This window comes from Gopherus evgoodei, chromosome 11 (assembly GCF_007399415.2).
Source record: "Gopherus evgoodei ecotype Sinaloan lineage chromosome 11, rGopEvg1_v1.p, whole genome shotgun sequence".
In the NCBI taxonomy this organism is placed as follows: Eukaryota; Metazoa; Chordata; order Testudines; family Testudinidae; genus Gopherus; species Gopherus evgoodei.
Window position 1 is genome coordinate 44,882,771 of NC_044332.1, and position 22,848 is coordinate 44,905,618.

The following is a 22,848-nucleotide window of genomic DNA, read 5'->3' on the forward strand; positions in this document are numbered from 1 at the left end:
ATCCTTTTACTATTCCTCAACTTTTGTAAAAACCCCTATGGCTGTGTCTATGCTGAGCTTTTTCTTAAAAACCTCAAAGCAAAATGTTTCACAATATTGTAGTGCAGAAACTGGTGCTGTCTAAGTTAGTGGTCCCACCATTCTTATCACTGATGGAGCTGTGCTGATCATAGTGCAATGATGGAATTTTTAAGAAAAAAACTTAGTAGGGATAAGGTTATGTGCAACAGAAAGAAAGCCAATTAACAGAAAATAATTCTTAATGCTAAGAAATATGTTTTTTCAGCATAAACTGCACAGCCATTTCACTAAAATGTTCTTAACACTAACCTTGATTTGAAAATTTTCCTCAGTTATAAAGGTAGAAAGGGCAGTTGGTCACCCAACTCTCATTGAAAGTCAATGGTAGTTGGGCACCTAACTTCTCTTTGTGCTTTGAAAATACCCACCAGAGGCTATAATCTGACGGCTTTTTTGTTTTAAATCCTGTGCAGTTTGGCTTTGCCAATAATGTAGAAATTCAGCCATTGTGTCAGATTTTTAAAAGACATCAGTTGCACTAGAAAATACAGAGTGTAATTAGCAACAATCACCAGAGTGCCAGTCTGCAACCTCTTGTCTCTTGAGGAAGAAAATGTACCTCAGTTTACTTTTCTTGACTTACTGCACACCATAAACTTTGAGTGTTATAGTTTAAAATACTAGCCCAATTTCATTCCTGCATAATTGCATTGATTTCAGGTAAATTATTCTGAATTTGATTTGTGTTCAAGCAGTCTGTCCAATTACTTCCTCAGATTCACTGCTTGAAAAAAATCTGAATTGTAAAAAGGACATAAAATCTTTTCCCTATCACTTTGTCTCAGTCTCACCTGAAATACAGAATAGGTAAAGATTCTATGGAACTGTGACTAGAGTAAGAAGTGATACTTGGTTTTAATTATTAGAACATAATGAATTTTTAATTATAACAGCTGATCTGTCCTTGTAAATCTGTGAATAATATGTATTTGAGGTTGTATTTTAGCTCAACAACCATTCGACTAACATGATCAATCGACTTTTAGTGTATTACTGTAATCAGATTAACAGCACTTTACTCCAACTTTATTATTCTAGCTCAATACAAGGTTTCATAACTCATTTACCTGAAATCTGCATGGGAAATTAATATTGCACCTTATCATGTGATCAGCTATTATTTAACCAGTCATACATTAAGTTGTGTAATAAAATCCTGTTTTGTCCATTTACTTTCTTGCCTGTTTTTTTCCCCTGGCCTTAAACCTTGTAAAAGAAATTTAGCATGGTCTAAAACCGGGTAGCAGTTTTCATTACTACAATGCCATTGTGATACTGTCTTTCCCAGTAAGGCAAAAAATTTAGGGGAGGAGGACAAAAAAATCCAACCACATTCTGATCCTACATCCTTCAGCATTGTACGAAGAACCATGTCAGCTGCCCCAGGGTTTGGCTACACTTGCAGCTGTACAGCACTGGGAGTTAAAGCTGTCTTCGTACAGCTGTGGCAGTGTGGTCACATTTACAGCATTTGCAGCGGTGTTGGGAGTGGTGCATTATGGGCAGCTATCCCAGCGTTTAAGTGGCTGCAATGTGCTTTTCAAAAGAGGGGGGTGGGGTGGAGTGTGACAGGGAGCGTCGGGGAGACAGAGACAGTGGATTTTTGGAGCCAACACTGTGTCAGCTCCCTGCTTTGCAATTTCTAAGGACTTGAAGATACACAGCACCAACCTTCAATCATTTTAAAAGTTTTGACCCCTTCCCCCACCCCTCTCTCATTCACTAAATGCAAATAGCCTTCAGATCAGATAAGCAGTTGCTCCAAAATGGACTCCCTCCTCTCCCACTCCGGGCTGCTTTTCTTCTCAAGCAAACACTAGCTGTGGACATTCCAAAGGGATCCCCCTGCCTGCCTCTGCTGAAGCAAACAGTAGCTGTGTTTGTTTTTTTAGATAAGCAGCTCCGGGAGCCCCGACTTCACAACAAAACAAAGAGTGTTATCTTTACTTAAAAAGCATTATGGGAAGCTTCCGGAGGTCAGTTACAGCGTAGTAAGATTAATCACTGTTTACACTGGCACCCTAGCACTGCAAGAGCAGCGCTATCGTCATTATTTCCCAGGCAAAGGTGGAGCACAGCCAGTGCTGTAGCCTGGGAGATACAGCGCTGTATGTGCCTTGCCAGTGTGGGCGGGGAGTAAGTTACAGCGCTGTAAAGCCACCAACAACACTGTAACTCCCAAGTGTAGCCAAGCCCCTAGTGTTGCTTGGGAAGGGAAGTGTAGAGGCACTGATTTAGTGCTTGTATACACTACAGACACTACTGTGGTACATCAACTGCATATACTGTAGCACCATAGCGTAGACACTGTCTACAGATACAGAAGAAGCAGTAGCTAGAGCTGTTCATACTGAGGTTATGAATTTTTCACTCCCCTGAGTGACACTGCTAGGTTGACCTACGTTTCAGCGAGAGATCAGGCCTCACTCTCTCATATCCAAACAGTATCTCCAATTATTGATCAAGTATGTTACTACATGCTTCTTTTCCCATTAATGTTGGCAGGCCTAGAGGATTCAATATCCACTTCCACTCTGATGGAAAAGCTGAAGTTTTATAGGTTCCAACCCTATTTGAAAATTAGTTCAGATCCCTGGGGCCTCTGTAAATGGCGAGTCTAATGCAGTTGCCTAGGGCCATAGGAGATATATGCCATGGAAATTCTAGACTACATGGAATTAGCTGCTCCATGGCTTTGGGTGTTTACAATGTTTCCTGAAAAATTAAAGCTTTCATTAGGAGAGAGAAAGTGGAAGTGTCTGTAAACATCCAGCCCTCTTCAGTCAGAGGCTAGAGGAGATCAAATGCCCATCTGCCCAGGCTGCTGGGACTCCCCTGGACAACTCACATCCTACCACGTTTGGCCACTGCTGCCACTCAGGCTTGGGCTCCCTTTAGTTTCTTGCCTCTCTGTGGCTAAGTCTCCTCCCGCAGGGGCCACAGCCAGGGTCTGTTTGCTCCCTCCCATCAGAGGCTGCCCCTCGTCCCTGGGCCAGGCTTCCTCTGTTGGTTCAGCCGCTCCTCCACGCCAACCGCCAGAGGGGCCTGCGCTCCCCTCAGCGGGGCTCCGGCTCCCTCCTGCCCCTGCTGCGGGGCCTCACCGCACTGCTGCTCCCACCCGGGTTCTCCCTCTCCGGGCTTTACCTCGCCGCCCATTACCGTAGCATCCGGTGCCTTCCACTCACAACCAACAGCACCGTCCGCAGTGCGCTTGTCTCCCATGCCAGGGCCCCCACCCGCCTCTGCGGCTCCTTGACTGCGTGTGGGCCCAGTGGAAAGCCGGCTGAGGAAGGCGAACAGCTCTCCCCATGTCGCCTGGCCTGTGCTGCCGCCTCAGATCGGCCCCCAACTTCCCTTACCTGGCTGCGGCCTCGGGGGCTGCCCACGGGGTAGCTCATTGCTCGCTCGCCCCGGGCTCAACCCTGCCCGCCGCTGAGCCGAAGGGGGGGCGGGGGGCCGGCCGGCCTTTCCCTCCCCTGCCCCCTCCGTTTTACAGGGCGACACCTGCAGCCTCTCGTGGGCGCAGGGACAGGCGAGTCGGCTCCAATGTGGCTGGCGGCCCGCTGCACTGGGCGGCATTAGCCCCGAGGTGGTGCTGTTGTACAGCCACGTTCTCTGTCTGGTCCGGCGGCTGGGCTGGGAGCGCCGCAGCTCTCCCGCCAGTCGCAGAGCCCAGGAGCAGGAGCAGCTCTCTGCGGCCCGTCTGCTTTTAACAGCGATGGACCCTGCTTTTAACAGACATCGTCCCAACTGTGAACTAGGGCAGCGCTGGCTCCTCTAGTCTGGAGACACACTGGGATATTAACTATAACACAGGTGTGAATTACTCACTTCATCTCACTAGGGAGCTGGTTGTAAAATTTAACAATAACAAGCGAAAACGTGCTATTTAAATGCTGATCATTCAGTAGGTGTCCAACATCTCTGGATTCATTTGAAATTGTATTCTACAAGAAGTTGGTTGCAAGATTTAAAGATATAAAAACTGAATGGCCAATCGTGTTTTAGCTTCTCCACTAGGATTCTGGAGACAGGAAGGAAAAGAGTGAAATAAAATCATATTTTTATATATAATAGATTACAGAAGTTAGACATAGAAGTGACCTATTAAATCAGTTAGCCTTTCCTTCTTCCCTAGTGAAAATGTCCTCTACAAAACCCTCAAAATCAAGATTTAGAGAGTTTGTAAGCTCAGAGGGAAGATCTCACCAGGGAGACTGGAAGATATCAGGAAGGTATTTTTTCCTTAAAAATAAAATGTCAAGACTGGGTAAGGTCAGTTGTATTTTAAACTAATGAATAAAGATGCCAATAATTTAGTAAATGTCGTATTAATGTTTTCATTTTTGTGAATAAATACAAAATCCTGAAGTTCTTAAAAAACAAATCAAACAGGTTTCCAGTGGCCCCGTCTTCAGTTTTTAAGCCATTCATAAGTTTTTCTTTTGTAACATCCAATTTTTTCATTTCATATGAGTCAAGTCAGTAAAGCTTTGCTCTAGATTCACAAACACATGGATCATTTTCTGAATAGTCTAAGTCAGCTAGGGTTACCACCTGGCTGGTATTTGACCAGCCTGGCCATTTTTTTATGGATTTGCCAGTTGCCAGAAAAAATTTAATCTGCTGGGATTTTTTTATATGGATCTAAGGATCTGCATTATCATCACAATATACTAGGATATCTAATGTTAAAAGTTTCTGTGTCTAGCTAAAGATGCTGCAGTGTTCCCACTTCCATGGTTTAAGGAATAACAGATCAAAAGTGTTGAAAACACAGCAGCTGTCTGCACACCAACTCACAAGCACACTACGCATGTGTGAAGGTTTGAGTTATGCGAGAGTGAGGAGACTGCAATGTTATCGTGTATCAGATGTCACCACTGTATGTGGTATCGCTCTAGACACTATAAGTGGCTGTTGAAGGGGAGAGTTTATGGAGTTGCCTTGTGGCTGGGGTTGCCGTGGGCTTGCCTGGGGAGGGGTGGGGTTTTTGCATTTCAAACAGGGGCGGCTCTGGGTATTTTGCCCCCCTAAGCACAGCAGGCAGGCTGCCTTCGGCGGCTTGCCTGCGAGAGGTCCCCGGTCCCGCGAATTCGGCAGCATGCCTGTGGGAGGTCTGCCGAAGCCGCAGGACCAGCGGACCCTCCGCAGGCATGCCACCAAAGGCAACTTGCCTGCCACCCTCGCAGCGACCGGCAGAGCGCCCCCCGTGGCTTGCTGTCCCAGGCACGCACTTGGCGTGCTGGTGCCTGGAGCCGCCCCTGATTTCAAAGCCTAAATTCAGTTCATATACGAATATCTCACAACACAAAATAGCTGTCTTTTGCTTCTTAAAAAACTTAGTACTTAAATTGTGGTTCAGTGTTCTCCATTCTCTTCCTTTCTTAGGCTCTGATCTGGCAACTCATTCTGTAGGGGAGCAGAGGTCTGCTGATTATGTATCTAGTTGCAGGAAAGAGATTGCACCATGCAGCTTCATCATAATAGTGTTACTGGTACAGAAAAATCCCATACAAACAATGGAAACAAGCCCTTAATTTTGGACGCTTTAAAAAAGAAAATATAAAAAAAAAATTCTGCAGTTCTTATTCAGGCAAAACTTTCACAGGCCATTGGGAGTTTTGTCCAAGAACCAGAGCTGATTCAGAAGACAAATACGTGATTGTGCATATCTAGTTATCTTGAAATTCTGCTGCTGCATATGTCTAAATAAACATAGTTGCAGGACTTTTAAGATATGTGGTGCTGCTCATCATGTACATGAGATTTAGAATAAAGAATCTGAAGTGATATTTCTGGGCTCTTCTTTTTTTTGTCAGCATCTGACTTTTTAAGCATTGCACTCTTAAGGAAGCATTTGAGACATACTGCTGAGAATTTCTCCCTTTAAAGAAATTACATAAATTTGCTTGCCAATTTTGAGTTTCACTCCAGCTTTGCTCCCAGAGCCAGCCTCATCACTTTTTGAGAGGTTCACAAAATACTCTGTATTAATGCGAATGAGCAAACTTGGTTGTATTAGCAAATAAACAAGATATCATGTGTCCCTTACAAATTGCAGTTTCTCTGTTTTCAGTTCATATCCCTCTCAGTTTTATAGAAATCCTATTTTGTCATGGAGTTTGTAAGCCCCAGCTTGGGAGGGAAGAGGAAGTAGGGAGATGTACTTTGACATAAGATATTATTCCAAAATAACTGTCCCAACCCCTAAAAATGAGTGCTGTAGTTTGGAAATAAAATTAGATACCATATGATAAGGATGACACACACAAATATAAAATTTCCCCCAAGACATTTCCCTGGAATGAAGCTACTGAATGTGTAAATAACAAGGGCTATACAAGATGATGGAGAAAACATAAATGAAGATAAATGTACCCATTTATAATCTGAGGACCTGTCTGTTGTGCTGGTATGTTAAAGATCTCACAGTGCTTTTAGTAAACGTAGGGATTTGCCTTTGTGTCCTTGGCCGAAATTCCCCCTATTTACCAATTCTTATGAAGCCTGTTCTTCACCTAGCTTCTGCCTCCACTGCAGAGATGGCTACATTTCCAAGGTGCTATATACATACAGCATGTTAAACACTTGGGATCCTTCAAGATGAAAAAGCACTACAATGTTTAAATGATATACATATACAATCTTCATATTTTAATAATGTGCAATACCTTAAATTATAGCAATATAATATGGACCCAATGCTTTATTTACTCTAAGAGCAAAGCTCCTATAGACTTCAGTCTTCCCTATGCCTTAATGTACTATAATGAATGAATCATCTAATGTACAAAATTCCTCTACAGCAACAAAAGTGATACCTGGACTTTGGGTCCAAAATATCACTGGAAATATAAATTTAATTTTGGTTTGTAGTTTTGAGATCTAGTACTAACACCTTAACATTACTTTTCTAGTAGTTTAAAATGCCTGAAATGTAAATGCATTTTAAGCACTCTACACATGAATATTATCTTATGGTACATTAATTTTAAATAGTGTTAATCAGCCTCAAAAATCCACCTTGAAATGGAAGTGCAAATCAAGTTCAGGAAACACTGAATTTTAAAACAACATCATCTACTGCAAAAGATATAAAATGTATTTCGGAATATATAAGTATACACTACTTTATTTCATTCCATGCATTTTTTTTAAATAAAAAAGACTTTAAATTCTTATTCCTGTTTGCAAATATTTTATCTCTGTAGCCTTTTGATAATATATTGTTAGTGATAAAAACAAAGACAAAAATTAAATACAATAAAAAAAGAAATCTTTATTCTTTTGGCTCAATTGTAATGTGGTTTACCATTCTTTATGGTAATAGCATTTTCCTGCATGCAGTTCACCAACACACAAGTCAATAGTTTTAGTTAAAGGAGGAATCAACATTTAATTTTTGCTTGTGTAAGAAACACAAATGTCCTGATGTGATCAATTATACAAGTTTGCTACTTAAGTTCTTGTGAAAAAGACACTGTCTATCCCATAGTATATTTAGAACAGTTCTAGTGCAGCATGAATCAACAAGAATAAGAATAGTCTATGTAAACAAACACTGGTAAAGATCAATGATTCCATGAATAAAAAGACTACCTTGAAATTTCTGACGCAGGCAGTGCTAGGATTTCAAACAAATCTTTCCCACCACATTTCAATTACAAGTTATATCTATTTGGAAGCAAGTGCATTTCGACTGAATTTGAAATTTATTTCACATTAAAATGTGTGCAAAAATACAGTACTAATAAAAAGAAGCAGAAACCTAAAACTACCTCATTCTCTCCTTTACCTCTTATTTTGTGAAGTTCTTTGATTAAAAAGTGCTATGGACAGAAAGTAACAAAAGTGACTGTGACATCAACCTGAAGATAATTTTAATTTCTGATTTTATGTACAAAATGCTGAAAAATAAAATAAAATGATATTTTTACAATATTTATATTTTCTTAGAAAATTTTACCCATATATTTTCAACAGATTAAGCAGTTTGAAACATGTCCTGTACAGTCTGGCTATACACCGTACAGTATTCACTTAAAATTTAAGAATGGAAAGCAAGAAGCTCTTTAATAGCTGCAAACTATTGCTTGATGATATGAAGGAATGATTTCTGGTTGAACAATTTGTTTCACTTTACCACTGACATATGGCTTCCCATATTAGACTTTTGAACAGTGGAAGGAATAAAATACAGCAGCAAAGGCAAGATAAACATGCATCAGTGATAGCCTCCAAAATATCTATAATGGTACAGAATACATAACATTATCTGTTGAAAGCTTGCAAACTACACTTATCGTGGTACATATTTGATGCAATTAATATTGTGCTCAGATCATTATTTGTTTGCTCAAACATACACCACATGGTAAAATCACTATTTACATAGATGGTATTATTTTATTGACACATACAATGTCAACCTTGCTGAGAGCAGAAGATGGCTAAATGATACTGCAGAGTGAAGCAAAAATGCTTTTTAAAGGTTGACTTTTTTGGTCAGTTCAATTTTCTAGGTTAGATTAAATGAGTATTTTGTTCTCCACAGAAGAACACTTAAAAAAATCAAATTTATATCACTAACATTTTTTCTCAGATAAGTTTGTATCAACTATAATTTAATGACTTGTGAAAAAATAAAATATGTTTTATTATTGTAGGTTCTGTGGGACTTTACAGGCACATTAAGATTTGTCTGAATGAGACACAAGATGAATACTTTCATTAAGCACCTCAAAATATGGAACCACCCTGAAACATGGAAGTAGTTAAAACCCTTGCTTTGTGCGAATGGTGTCATGTGTTTTCCATGCATGAACAATGAGTGCAGCATGCCTTCATGCAAATCACTTCTGCCTGTACATTTGAGAGAATCAGAGGATAAAAGACCTGGTCCTCATATCCCCTTCCCCAACACAAAACCCATTTACAAAAATAGTCACAGATAATAGGAAACAACCTGTGAATTAAAAAAAAAATGATAAATTCACTAACACCAATTTTTGTAAAAATATGGCAAATATAGCAGTTGAAATGTAGACAGTGGATACAATTACTGAACTCAAGTGTTTTTTGTTAATCACACAGAAATTGTAGGTTTGCACCTTTTTTTTTTAACTGGTCCCTACAGTCTGAGTAGCCATTTTGTCTCCTCTTCAGCAGCATCAGCTGGTAGTGAAAACAATAACCTCCTGTCAAGGTTGTTACCCTGTTTTACAGAGTCACAGTTTGATGATTAGGGGTCACTGTCTTGTTATAGGCACAGACCTTAAGTGTATATATATATATTTATATAAGTAAAAACTGTCAGTTTGGCATAGACCTCATACAAGAGTCTTGTTGACACAAATATGTCACTTTCTCAGGATGTAAACTATTTGTCACCAATGGAATTGTTTTGTTACTTTTTACTTTCCCTGATGTCTTTACCTTTGTCTTCTTTTTCTGATTTGTCTTTTTCATATTTCTCTTTGTCTGGCTTTGTTACGCTATCATAAGAAGGTGGAGAGGTTGTGGAAGGGGTCATATCTGTTTTTTCTGGAGTGGAGTTCTCATTTAGCTTATCGATAATCATATCTTCTTTGATAGGCAGGTCATCCTCATCTTTATCTTTAACTTGGTTAAACATACATGAAACTTTTTTAATTTTTTGCTTTAAAAGGTAACGTCTGAAAGCTCGCTGAATAATGACAGCAGATACTTCCTCTTGTTTTCGTTTTAATGTGGTTGTAATCGGTTCATAGGAGACTTTAGAAGGATTTGCTGCCATAAACCGATCTTCCATTTGTATTCGAAGTGTATCCATTTCTCCACTTTCCCCCAAAACACGCTTTGTAAAAGCAAACAAGATGTCAAGGCAGTGAATTCTGTCACCACTTACCATGGGAAGATCCATTGCAATAAGCTGAACTTTGTTTGGTTTTGCTATAAGAAGAGGAGGATCCAGTGAAGCTGCAAAATCAGACAGTTTACTGAACTCTATGAACTGGGTGGCATCTGGATCAAACTTTTCCCAAACCTCATAGAACATCTCAAAGTCATCCTCACTCAAGGGCTCGGCACTTTCTTCTGTAGCAACACTGAAGTTCTCCAAAATAACAGCAATATACATGTTTACTACAACTAGAAATGAGATGATAATATAACTGACAAAAAAGAAAATCCCAACTGAAGGGTTACCACAGTCTCCTTTAACTGAGCTTCCGGGGTGATCTTTGTAAGGGTCACAGTCTGGTTCTCCACTGTTCAGAATTGGTGCTAATAAACCATCCCAACCAGCTGACGTGGTAATTTGAAATAGGCAGATCATACTGTTGCCAAAAGTTTCAAAGTTGAACATGTCATCAATACCAACTTCCCTCTTAACATAGGCAAAGTTGGACATTCCAAATATAGCATAAATAAACATGACCAGGAAAAGCAGGAGACCAATGTTAAACAAAGCAGGAAGAGACATCATCAAAGCAAAAAGCAGAGTGCGGATCCCTTTAGCACCCTTAATGAGACGCAGGATTCGACCTATTCTGGCGAGTCGGATAACTCTGAACAAGGTGGGGGACACAAAATATTTTTCAATCAGGTCAGCTAGAAACATACCTGTTAAAAAATAAATTAGTTAGTAAACATATAATAAAATGTAACAGCAACTTCAAAAGATTTATACTATTACATACAATCTTGACCAATGAGAAGTGAAGCAAACTTATTCAAATAGCAGAAGTTTGCATTGTGGACATTTAACCAAACAGTTATAGTATGGTCTGACATACAAATCTGAAAAATCCAGCAATTTGCAGCATTTTGTAAAACTGCATCAAAGAGATTTGTTCATTTTAGACAGTATCACTATATTTTTTCCTGGAACTGCCCCTCACTTATATACTTCTGTGATCTGTTAGTGAATAGAACAGTGGATATTGAAGTTTACAGAATATTTTTCTGTTTAATTGTAACAGAAGTAATCTAGATTAATCTGAAGGAAGTGCACTATTTATAGTTTCTGGTAGCAAATTATAATGTAATCTATTAAAATAAAATTATTTAAATTAAATATGCAAATTCAGACAGGTACTCAACTCTTTAATGAAATAATGTGACCACAAATTTAGTGGGAATCCCATAGCAAACCAGTATATAAATAAATCAGCTATGAAAAGGCTTCTTAGAAGAAAAAAGTGGCAGAAAATTTCTTTATTATGGCATCAGAGAAGCAGAAAACCTGTGACCTTTTCAGCCACTCAGAAAATAGCTATGAGTGAAATCCTGTTCCCAAAAAATAGGCCAGATAGTGGACTGAGGAATCTGCCAAGGCCAGAGACAAGGAATCATACTCATTCCAGGCAGCCCTTTCTGCTCCTGTGCACTAAACAGAGAAATAGGCCATTGGAACTACATATTTGTAAATCCACCTGCTCCAGTCCTGCTCTTCTCTGAGTTAACAGGCAAGGAGCCCTCAGATGTAAGTGCCAGAGATGGTTCTGCAGCAGGAATGGTGGGGGATGCTGACCTGCTGTGTGGGGTCCTAGCATGCTGTCCACACTAATCAGTTAAACCAGACAGGCTCTTTTGCTGTTAATGCTATCTGTCGTCTCAGGTTTGCAGGGCACAATTTCTCCCTGTGATTACCAATAATAAAGTTTGTTTATTTTTGCCTCAAAACAGCCTTTCCATTGATTGGTTTGTTTCTATACCAGAGTGATATGCAATTTCTACTGCACTCAGAGTCATGGTCTAATAGGGTTGCCAATTTTGGTTGGATATATTCATTAAGGTTTCATCAAATGACATAATCTTAAATTAAAGATTAATCTTTAATTCCTGGAGACTGGCAACCCTACAGTCTAATTTTTGATACTGAAAATGACAATCAATCAAATTTAATTGGTATAAAAACTCTTAATACACAGTTCTTTTATTTCATGCACAATATGGAATAAGAAATTGGCAAACTAAAAAATCAGACTCTCTTCAAGTCAAATGTTAAGGAACTTAAATTTCTAAAACAAATGTTCAATTTCTACTCTTTTAGTCCCTTCTTGAAAGTGAATTATACTTACCAACTATGGAGAGAATGACAACTACAAAATCAAAAATGTTCCAGCCTATGGTGAAATAGTAATAACGAAGTGAAATCAGTTTCAGAATACATTCTCCAGTGAAAAGGACAATGAACACAAGGTTAATCCACCATAAATTATATTGCATCTCATCACTTTGGTCGTCTGTTTCTACCATCATGGTGACCATGTTAAGACAGATAAGAATCATGATGCTGATGTCAAATACTTGTTTTGTCACAAAATCAAAGACCATGCCTTGGAATTTGTTCTGTGGGTAAAAAAGAACGCATCATGCATACACCTTGTGTATAAATTTAATTTCCAAATTACTACAAATAATTAACTAAATCTACAGTTTCCTCATCTGTAAAATGGGGATAAAGATACTGACCTCCTTTGTACTTTGAGATCTATTGATGAAAAGCACTATCTATAGTCTTGGTGGAATCTGATTTTTATTTTTTTATAATTTCAACAGAAAACATCAAGGTTAATTTGTAAGCATTTTTTCAATTTTTATCACTTTAAAGTTTCAATCATAGGAAATTGTGGGGGCTCAGACAATAGAATCAGATAATTATTTAATGACAGCAGACATTGAGATTCAAAAAATTAAAGTTTTATAACTGTTAAAACACAAACTGTCAACCTCACATCAAAATATACAAAGTAATTATCCACAAATCAAACTCTAATAAGTTCTCAAGCAGCGTTTTTCTTACTTTGACTATCAGTAAATTTTGATTTATTTTTGAAAAAAAAGTAAAAATCTGATCTTTCCAAGCCTAACTATATAGGAGCTAGGTATTATTTATTATTAATTATTATTATTATTATTATTATTAGTTGCACCCTGAGGACTGCATTTTAAGATAGCCTCCTTTTAATGTGCATTCACTTGTTTGTGCATACATGGACATTTGCCCACAAAAAATTCAGCAGTTAGGCCTCCAGAGATTCTGCTTATGCATATTAAAGGGAAGATTTTCAAAGCTACAAGATTTGGTTGTCTTACCAACATTCATTTTACTATATGGGCTTTAGTGATAAAGCTGACTAAAAAATGTTTAGCTTTGACAAAACTGGCAAAACTGGTTTTGTTTTTTGCCCATAGCCATCACTTCCCTTCCTTGAAAACCTACACAGGTCTCAGAGCTAAAGAAAATACAGCCTCCCTAATAAATACTTCTTGTACCACTAATAAGATCTTCAGCCTCAATTAACTATAAAAAACATTCACTAGAGAAAATCCTTCTTCCATCTGTGCAGTTGTTGAAGAGATGATGACAGCTGAACCAGTATGGTTCTACTGCACAAGAAGCAGAACAGGAATTGAAGGTCCTTGGCATGGGAGGGTGAACACTTTGAGGAGTGCACAGCTGTACTCTAGTTGCTCCCTAACTGATATTGCACAGGATGGAGGATGGGGAAGAGAGAGGCCGAGAATCCACCATTTCATGGATACTCCAATTCTCTATAGCCAAGAACAGGCATGTAAGAGACATGTGGATTAGCCTCCACAGAACAACTGCAAAGCCATTCTTGGCCTGAAAAGAGGATTCTTTCCTAAGGCCTTGACACCTTTGGCACTCACAGTACTCGAGCTGTAAGTTAGTTGTTTTAGACAGATCAGTGGTTTGAAGGATGCGACCTTCAATCCCACTAGTCTTCCAACAGATGTGGAGTGAGAATTCAAAGCAAAAAGAAGGGTCCTCCACAACCAAGGAGATTAATGAATACAACAAATAAAATTCATTTGGATTTAAAGAGAGAAAAAGTTTGCTTTAGGTCAATAACTTTTCTTGCTTACAACTTAACCCAATACATTATTTAAACAGTATGGGAAAGAGGGAGGGAAATACTTTCATTCTTACCGCTGGCCTAGGTATAGGTTTTTGTGGTTTCTTTGAACCCAGCTTTTTCATTGCATTGTAATATTTCTTCTGTTCTTCTGTCATAAAGATGTCTTGACCTCCAAAGTAAAGAAATGAGATCAAAACTAGTTACAACCGTGTACCTCCATTGATTACCTACAGTCACCATCACAATTAGCATTATCACTCCTGTTCAGAATCTCAGCAGAATCCAAGGACTGAATGGGCATAAAGACTGGCTTGCTCTCTCAGTCTTCTTATTTTTATTGTCATTGTATGGGAAGCTGCTAGCAACTCCTGAATTTAGGTTGCCTAACACTTTCCATTCCAAAAGATTTTTGCAACCTTTCCTTTGAGAAGCTCTCAAATGTCCAGTGTCTGTAGTAGGCCTTTGATGTTTTGCAGGGGGAATGCACTCAGGCAACAGATGTGCCCTGTCTTTGTCCCATGCAAGTCCTTCAGCTTTTGCCCAGACATGAAATGTTAAAAAATTCAACTTCCTTTCTCTTGTTTTTGCTCCTTAGGAAAATTTTGGCAAAATACCTAAATAATAAGTAAATATGAATATTCTGTGACTGGGTTCATGCCCCTGCTAAAGCAGCAACACACATGTTGTACTGGGTACAGCCAGGAGCTGCCAATGAAGGCATAGTGGAATGTTGCAGGGGTGAAGAAGTCCAGGCTGGACTCCTTACCCTTCTAGACTTAGCACAACATGGTATCAGCAGCCCTTTCCTCTCCACCCACAGGGTCACCACATGGGACAGGAGCACCCCCAACTGATGAATGTGGGCCAGCAAAGAGAGCTAAGTCTGACTGGGTTCCCCCCATGCCAACAAATCCTTGGAGTCAGCACTTTTTCCTCCCCATCTGGGATAATAGTCTTTTCCTGCTGTCAGCTAATGTATTTAATCCTGTAGCTCAAGTAGTAATAGTATTTATTCAGCACTGCAGCAAAAATGAAGACTCAATACAGTATAAAGAAGGATAACATGGTCCTACAATTAAGATTTATATGTCTACATTTGGGAGCTCTCAGACATGGAGGAAATGTAGCCAACATTTTTTTTATTGCTTGATTCGGCCATTTAAATCTTAAGCCTTTTTTATGATACAACACCTTTAAATTGATTATCATTTTTCTTTTTCTGTTTTGGTTATATATGCTCATGTGTATGGTTTTCCTAATTCATCCATTCTGCAATGGAATGAATATAGTTAAACCTGTTTACATTACATTACTGCATGTTACAGCAAGGGATAATAAATGTTAATCATAAAGAGTAAAAAGTATAATATTTTTCTGACCTGAAGTCACTATAGTAATTAATTGTATGGTAGGCACCAAAACAAGCAAAATTTTTGTATTTAGCATTCTTTTCAGAACAGTGACGAAATACTTATCTTCTTTTTTTGCTGGTTGAAATTATCTATGATGACACCAATGAAAAGATTCAGGGTAAAGAATGATCCAAAGATGATAAAGATGACAAAGTAAAGATACATGTACAAGTTGTCCTCATACTTAGGCTGATCCAATACCTACAAAACATGCACAAATGTCAAGCTATAGTATCAGGGTGAACACTGTGTGTCAAAAGCCTTATTTGTTATATAAAGCCTAAGGCTCTATAATTCAGATTCATGCGCCTTATGAACTAGGCTCCATATACTCTGATTCTGAAGCTGCAGAATTCACCTCCTTGCCACAGAACTCTGTTCCAAAACTCTGTTCTGAGCTTTCATTAAAAAATAAAGTTTCTAGCCCTGATGGTTGTTGGAAAAACCTTGAAAATATTAAATGAGTGTAACTGAACACTGTGTCACCTGCCTCAATCTGTAGACAACCTGAAACAATAGCTCTAAGACAAGGTAGTCAATAGGTAGACTGTGGACCAGATGCTTTTGAACAGACCTTGAAAACTTTTTATTTACTTATATTATTATTATTATTATTATTATTATTATTATTATTATTATTATTATTATTATTGTATTATTTTCTCTGGAGTCTGGACCTTGACCAAGAAATTTGGACCTTGACAGAAAATAGCTGATGACTGCGATCTACGAGGTATGAACTGTTCCATTCTTTTTCATCAGGTTCTTGTGGATTCGGCAATTCCAATGGCAAACAATCTGATGTTTTCCAAGACACCATGGAGTTCACCATAGAATCTGGCATTTTAATATAGGTAGGCTCCAGACATTTTGTTTTCCTTTCCTGACAAGACATCCCTTCAGCTACCCCTTTCTTACCATTTATAAATCTAACGGGGAGTTAATAGGATTAGGCCACACTCCCTGCATAGTTTCATGGAACAAGAGAACAGGAAGTCAGGGAACCAGAATGAAGCACAGCTTGTAGCCTGGGAGCAGAGGAAGAAAGAAGGATAAACTGATGAGCTATGTGGAGCACAGAACAGTACAGGAACCGAGACCTGAGGAGTGGAGCCAAGTTGCTTGGAAAACAACCTCATCCTTGAAAATCATCATTGTTGCAAATAACTGCCCACAAATTTTCCATCAATGAGTGTTTCCAAGTGTGAGTCACAGCCATTTGAGTATTTGCTTAGGAGCCAAGGGTATTTCATGGCAAAAGAATAAGTTAAAGTTACTGTGGAATTTGGTCTTACTGTGCCACAGAATATAGGGGACCTTAAAGGATCTTCCTTTGATCTCCTTTTTTTTGTATTTTCATGCTCTTAGCTATCTTTTCTGCTTGATGGAACTATATAGCTCCATGTTATCTCATTTCCAGTGTAACTTAAGTAAGATATCAGTTACATTACTGGGATCACAGAGTTCACGCAATCAAAACAATGATTCCAGGGAATATACTTACATTTCGAGAATCCACAGCTGCATACATTATATCCATCCATCCTTTAAATGTGGCCTGTAAACAGAACACATGTGCTTAACTTCTGCTGTTCCTAGAAAATGTCTAACTGGAGACACTGTTTATGAACTGAAGACCAACTATATTCATATTAATTTTAAAATACTGGTATGGTGAAAGATTAATATTTGGCTTTTCCTTGTATCTTTTGTTTTGTATACAATAATTGTAAACGCTTATAATAAATATGCAGTCCAGCTAAATGCAATACCTAATTGTTTACTATAAGGAATAATATATCTACTAAAAATTCTCATCAAAATATGCACTATCGGAAATAAAGATACATTTTCTGGGGGGAGGGGGATGTATCATGGTCTATATGATGTAAGCTCTGCTCTTGACTTTCAGAGTTAAGGCCGAGTTGGTTTTAGCACTGAAATATCTATATATGTGCACAGAGTGTGTTTACAGTCCTGTGTATACAGCTGTGACACAAAGAATAACCAGGGATATAGTTAGTATAATAAATATGCACACATACATATTTATAGCTAGATATAGATAGATATTTAAGTGCAAAAGACAACTCAGCCTTAACTGTGAAATCAAGAGCAGTGCTTACATCATATAAACCATAATACATCCCCCCACACACAAAATGCATTTCATTTCTGATAGCATGTATTCAGATGAGAATTTTTAATTGATATATTATCCTCTATAGTAAAAGAGTAGGTATTGCATTTAGCTGACTGCACATTTCATTATATTATAATTATACTGACTATACCCATAGTTATACTTTGTGTCCACTCTGATATCACCAGTTCTGGTGCTCAAATATATTATGCACTCAACAGTAGCAAAGGTTACTCAACATGACTCACTGCTTAGCTCAGGGGCCATTTACCTCTTCTGCAGCAACCCCACCATACATCCTCCTTACAGTAAAAGAGAAAGCATGCTGAACCATGGATAGTGTGTGTAGTAAGCCCAGAGACCAATTGCTCCACATGTTGGACACTTAAATAGGTTACTCTGCATTCATTTGAGTGCATGGGAATAACTTCACCTTTAGATCAGGAGTAACTGATTTGTCCTACGATTGCTACAGAGGGGTTGCTACCAGTAATTACAAGGTAAATATAGCTAAAGTAACTTATAATATATGGTGAATTATGTCCCCCAAACTTGCCCATAAGGAAGAAGTAGTAGTCATGAGCCTAAAGTAAGAAAATATTCCAGATTTGAATTGATAGATTCTCAGGGCTTTTAGAATTCTCAAGCTGTTTAGCAGACCAAAATGTGTCCAAGAGGTGATAAGCATGTTTGCATGAAATGGTGTGATTCTGTGTCTTGTGGAAATGAGTAAGGATTTGTTTAATACTTATACGTTTACAGAATGTATTTTTAAACTTGTTTTTTAAAGCAAGGGTACAAGTATAAGAAAAAACAAATGGCATCCTCAGAAGTTAAAGCTGTAGTGCTTCAGAGTCCAAGACACACCCAGTACTCCTCACTGAACCTTTTGGAAACACCACCTCCTCTCACATGTCCCAGCAAGTTCTGGTCATGCAAACTAGGCAACCAATCAGCTCTCCTATTTCCTATCATGTATCGAAGCCTACTGTCCTTCCTCACAGGGACCACGCACCACTGCCACTTAGTTCCATTACTCCTTTCCAGAACATCTCAGTACCCTTCATTTTTGCTTTTGATTCTATTTTTGGGTGTGTGATTTTAGCCATAAACTTTTAATAGCATATACACTTACCAAACTTGCTCTCCATAATACAGGGCGCCAACTTAGCCAGTTGAACTGGCAAGTTGGAAGTGAGTCCCAGGTATGTAAAGGGAGAGACAATGAGAATTGTGAGTGTCCATTTCTGCTTGCTTGAGATGTATATCTGTATGTATCTGTCTTTTTAAAAATTGTGCTCAGCATTCCTACGATATGTAAGGATTTTCATGGCACAGTAGTAAACAAAGTATTTTTTTTAAGTGTAGGACAGGGTAACTTAGTGACAAAAACATTGAGAAATTACTCTTTACTACAAGTAAACAATAAGGAACATATTAAAGAGTGGTCACTTACTACTTGAAGCAGAGAAAGATAGCCAAGTCCTACATTATCAAAGTTTACTTTAACGTTTTTCCATCTGGCAGTTTCATTGTTGTTTATGAGGTCCTCACATTGACTATAATTGTTGATTTGGCTGATATCAAACCTCTCATCATTTGTGGTATTAACACAGTAGTAGAATTTGCCAGCAAACAGATTTACTCCCATGATGCTGAAGATTAGCCAGAATATAAGACAAACAAGAAGCACATTCATAATGGATGGAATTGCTCCTAAGAGGGCATTCACAACGACCTAGCATGTAAATAAAAGGAAAATAGTGGAAACTGTGTGAGAATATGTATAAAATAATTAGATATTTTATCAATTTTAATCATCCTTTCTTAAAATGTAATATAGTATATTAAATCTATTTGCAATCTGCTTTTCAATTGGTGAAAGTAACGCATACAATTAATTTAACAACCAAAAGGTGAACAAACTTCACCTAGGTAGAAAGCAAAAAAAGTATAAAATAAATAAAAACCTGATAGTGGTAGGATGTTGCCTTATAATTTGAATACTCTAATAAAAGAAAGAAGAGATACATGTTAAACTCAGACATAAAGGAAAATCTATAAAAATGTAGCAAATCATAGGTTTAAAGAAAGAATGATGATATGAAGAATTAATTGATGAAAAGGACTTGTCAAAAATAGAAAAAAAAGGATGATTTAATTCTTTAAGATTGTTTAATTTATGTAACCCTAAAATTTGTGCACACATTTCTTGTCTTATAAATTCACACATTATTCTTCTAAAGACCAGTAGCAACTCTTACATTAAAAAGAGCAAAATCAAAGTATTATGTGTTTAGTTGCATAAGCAGTCAATTTCAAAATTCAGTCTAAACAACACTGTCACTGAGTATAATTAATAGGAAATTAGGAGAAATCAGAATATTAATATGAACATGTTAAGGAAGTATGTTGGTAATTAATGCAAATGGAAAAGCAGGTCGGTACTCAAACAAAAATACTCAGAAAAGTTACAACTTAGAGGAAGAGACTTATATTATTCCCACTTGACTTCAGAGGGAAGAGAATCAGGCCCAAATGTAGCAAAATGTAAGAATAGGTTATTGTTAGCCAAAGTATTTAAGGGCTTTTACAAATATGCCAGGGTTAAAAAAAAAAAAAAAGGAGAGAGAAAGTAGGTCCATTAAAAAGAGTTTACTTAATGTTTAGATTAATAATGATTGAAAAGGGTAAGATAATTAACACTTTGTAAAAAATCTGTCTGTAAACCAGAATAAAGAAAAAAAACAGTTAGGGCTCAATCCAACTGCTACAGAAGTCAGTGGAAAGATTGCCATTGACTACAATGGCAGCTGGATCAGACTAAGAGAAATTTTGAAAAATACCTAAAGAAAATAGATCAGCTAAGAGAATATATGACAAATGTGAACACATGCAAATTAGTCAGTCCATATGATTTGGATCCTAGGAAAAATTACTGCTCGGTAAGTCTAATGTCTGTCTCTAGTGAAATAATATGATGAAAGAATAAGTAACAATGTATCAACTGGGTAGATGATGTCTAGTGGGTACTACAACAATTGTTATTAGGTATGATCTTATATTAAACCTTCATTAATAATCCTGAAGAGGAGAATACTAATCATGCTAACAAAGTTGATATTAAATTGAGAGCAGATGCCCATGCTAGCGAGGACAAAGAAGTAACATGAAGAGACCTGGAAATATTTTTAAAATGGGCTAAAAATAGCAAAATGATATTTATTTTGAGAAATGCAAGATAATGTATTTTGGGAAAAATAATATGAAACTCAGATATTTGATGTGGTGGAGAAATTTGAAAAGCATTAATGCTGAAAGTACTAGGGATGACTGTGGGCAGCAAATTAGACATGAATATGAAAAGAGTCAACTCCAAATGTAGTAATGTGTATTTCAAAGCCTCAGATGGAAAATGAATAATGCTGCATTAATTAAATAATTATGTTCACTCCAGAAATTATCAGTTGTAACTAGAAATTGCTAAAATTACTTAGGCGGGTATACTCAATGATAGAGAGTGTATTTATTGATATATTAAGATTTCATATATTGTGGATTGTTTTCTAGTATTGGTAATATTGTGCCAAATTTGATGTCACACACACATTATTATTATTATAATTATTATAGCCATTATTTATACTGATAGCAGTGATTTTTCATTTTTAGTCTCTATAAAATAAAGGGACTTTCGGTATAAGTCCATTTATAATAATTACTGTAGTTTATGGGATATTACTTTACCAAAACCAAAAATGGGTTGTGGGGAGGAGGATAAGTATGCTGGGCAATGGCATTTCCCATGCCTTCACGGCGCCACACCCGCCAATCCTATATGTTTATTTTGGGGAGCTACATGCTTATGACAGAACTAGTTAGCTCACCACTTGCACGCATCTGCAGGTATGTTAAAGGGGTCCTTGACCCTATCCTCTCTCTAGCACTAATTTGTTCATTGATGTCAACAAATTTATATTCATAGCAATAAAAAGTGCAAATTCTAAGAAAATCTAAAATTTCTAGTATGACATCTGGTATTTTAAAATCAAAATAGTATGGTTAAAAAGAAGAAAAAACATATTACAAAGCATAATTGGAAATTGCTAATGTAAATCATTAATATAAATCAGAATAACAAGAGACTTTGTGATTCACCAGTAGGGCATAGAGGATTATGTAAGGACTTTCCCCAGTCCCATACTGGACAGATGTGTGTCAGCCACTTCTTCAGCCTTCCCACAATGTTCCAGCAGAGCTCTCTCCTTTGTTGGTGATATGGGTGGCAGGGCTTTTTCCTTGGGAGGGCGTGACAGTCTACACTATTAAGGTTACCACTTTTATAAAATTATGATAAATCTGTTACAAATTATGCCTTGTGAGGTATGATTGGAAAAGTCATAGTCTGCTAAGTATTACTGTCCTGTTAACATGTGTGTATCATGATTGTATATGTAGTTATGAGATTTTGCTATATGTTTGTTACAGAAATATGTTGTGACTCTGGAGAATGCTCACAGACTAGCTCTTTAGAAATAACAAAAGAACTATAAACAAAGGTGTTTATGTTTTTCCTGGAGACACCTCAAACTGCAGGTATACAGAAGGTGCAAGCAAGAATTTGCAACTCATATGTGAAGGACTGAGTGCAGAGCACTTTGTTAAGTCATGGGGCCTTTTCTAGTAAACTCAGGATATAAAAAGGGGAAACAAAGGCCCCCGGCCACCTCTGTCCTCCCACATCTCTACTGAAACAAGATTGCTTGAAGGACTTGGAACTGGAGAAGATTGGTCCCAGACTGAGAAGGGACCCCAGCCTGTGTACTAAGAATTGTGAACTGCCTGAAACATCCAGATGGGTGAGAAAAGTTGTGTGCTTCTAATTTAGCCTTGGTAAAATTTAGGAAACAGCTTGCAGTTTTTATCTTTTATTTCTTTTTGTAACCAATTCTGATCTACTATGCCTACACTACTTAGAATCATGTAGATTCTATCTTCTGTAGTTAATAAACTTATTCTGATGTTTTATCTAAATCAGTGTGTCTTTGGCTGAAGGGCTTGGGGAATCTACTCAGGTTAATAAGGGCTGGTGCATATAAAACAACAGACTTTATAAGCTTGTATTGCTCAGTAAGTAGCTGAGCAGTATAAGGCAGTACATTTCTGGGGTGCCAAGGATATGTGGGGGGTATATATGCCCTATATGTAATTCAAGAGTGGCTGGGCATAGCACTCTGGTATATGTCTGGGGGTGAGGGCTGTCTTGTATGCTAGAGGCTGGGATGAGTGGGCAGAGTGGGAGCTCACACAGCAAAGCACGGCATAGTATAAACCAGGCTGG

At 37.8% G+C, this 22,848-nt stretch overlaps 3 protein-coding genes across 4 annotated transcripts in view; 1 reads left to right on the forward strand and 2 right to left on the reverse strand.

The window, feature by feature from the left end:
- Positions 1–3,479, reverse strand: part of CSRNP3 (cysteine and serine rich nuclear protein 3) — a 155,305-nt gene extending 151,826 nt beyond the window's left edge. Inside the window, exon 1 of the mRNA XM_030579488.1 lies at positions 3,441–3,479. The gene's annotated coding sequence lies outside the window, so the exon portion shown is untranslated. The remainder of the gene's footprint in view (positions 1–3,440) is intronic.
- LOC115659409 (sodium channel protein type 3 subunit alpha) overlaps positions 1–22,848 on the forward strand; it is a 964,414-nt gene that overhangs the window by 675,840 nt on the left and 265,726 nt on the right. The gene's annotated exons all lie outside the window — the stretch shown is intronic.
- Positions 7,308–22,848, reverse strand: part of SCN2A (sodium voltage-gated channel alpha subunit 2) — a 140,284-nt gene continuing 124,743 nt past the window's right edge. The window contains 6 exon segments of the mRNA XM_030579479.1: positions 7,308–10,686; positions 12,147–12,417; positions 14,024–14,128; positions 15,428–15,565; positions 16,869–16,922; positions 18,964–19,245. Of these exon segments, the coding sequence (XP_030435339.1) occupies positions 9,491–10,686; positions 12,147–12,417; positions 14,024–14,128; positions 15,428–15,565; positions 16,869–16,922; positions 18,964–19,245 (2,046 nt within the window). The 3' untranslated portion in view covers positions 7,308–9,490.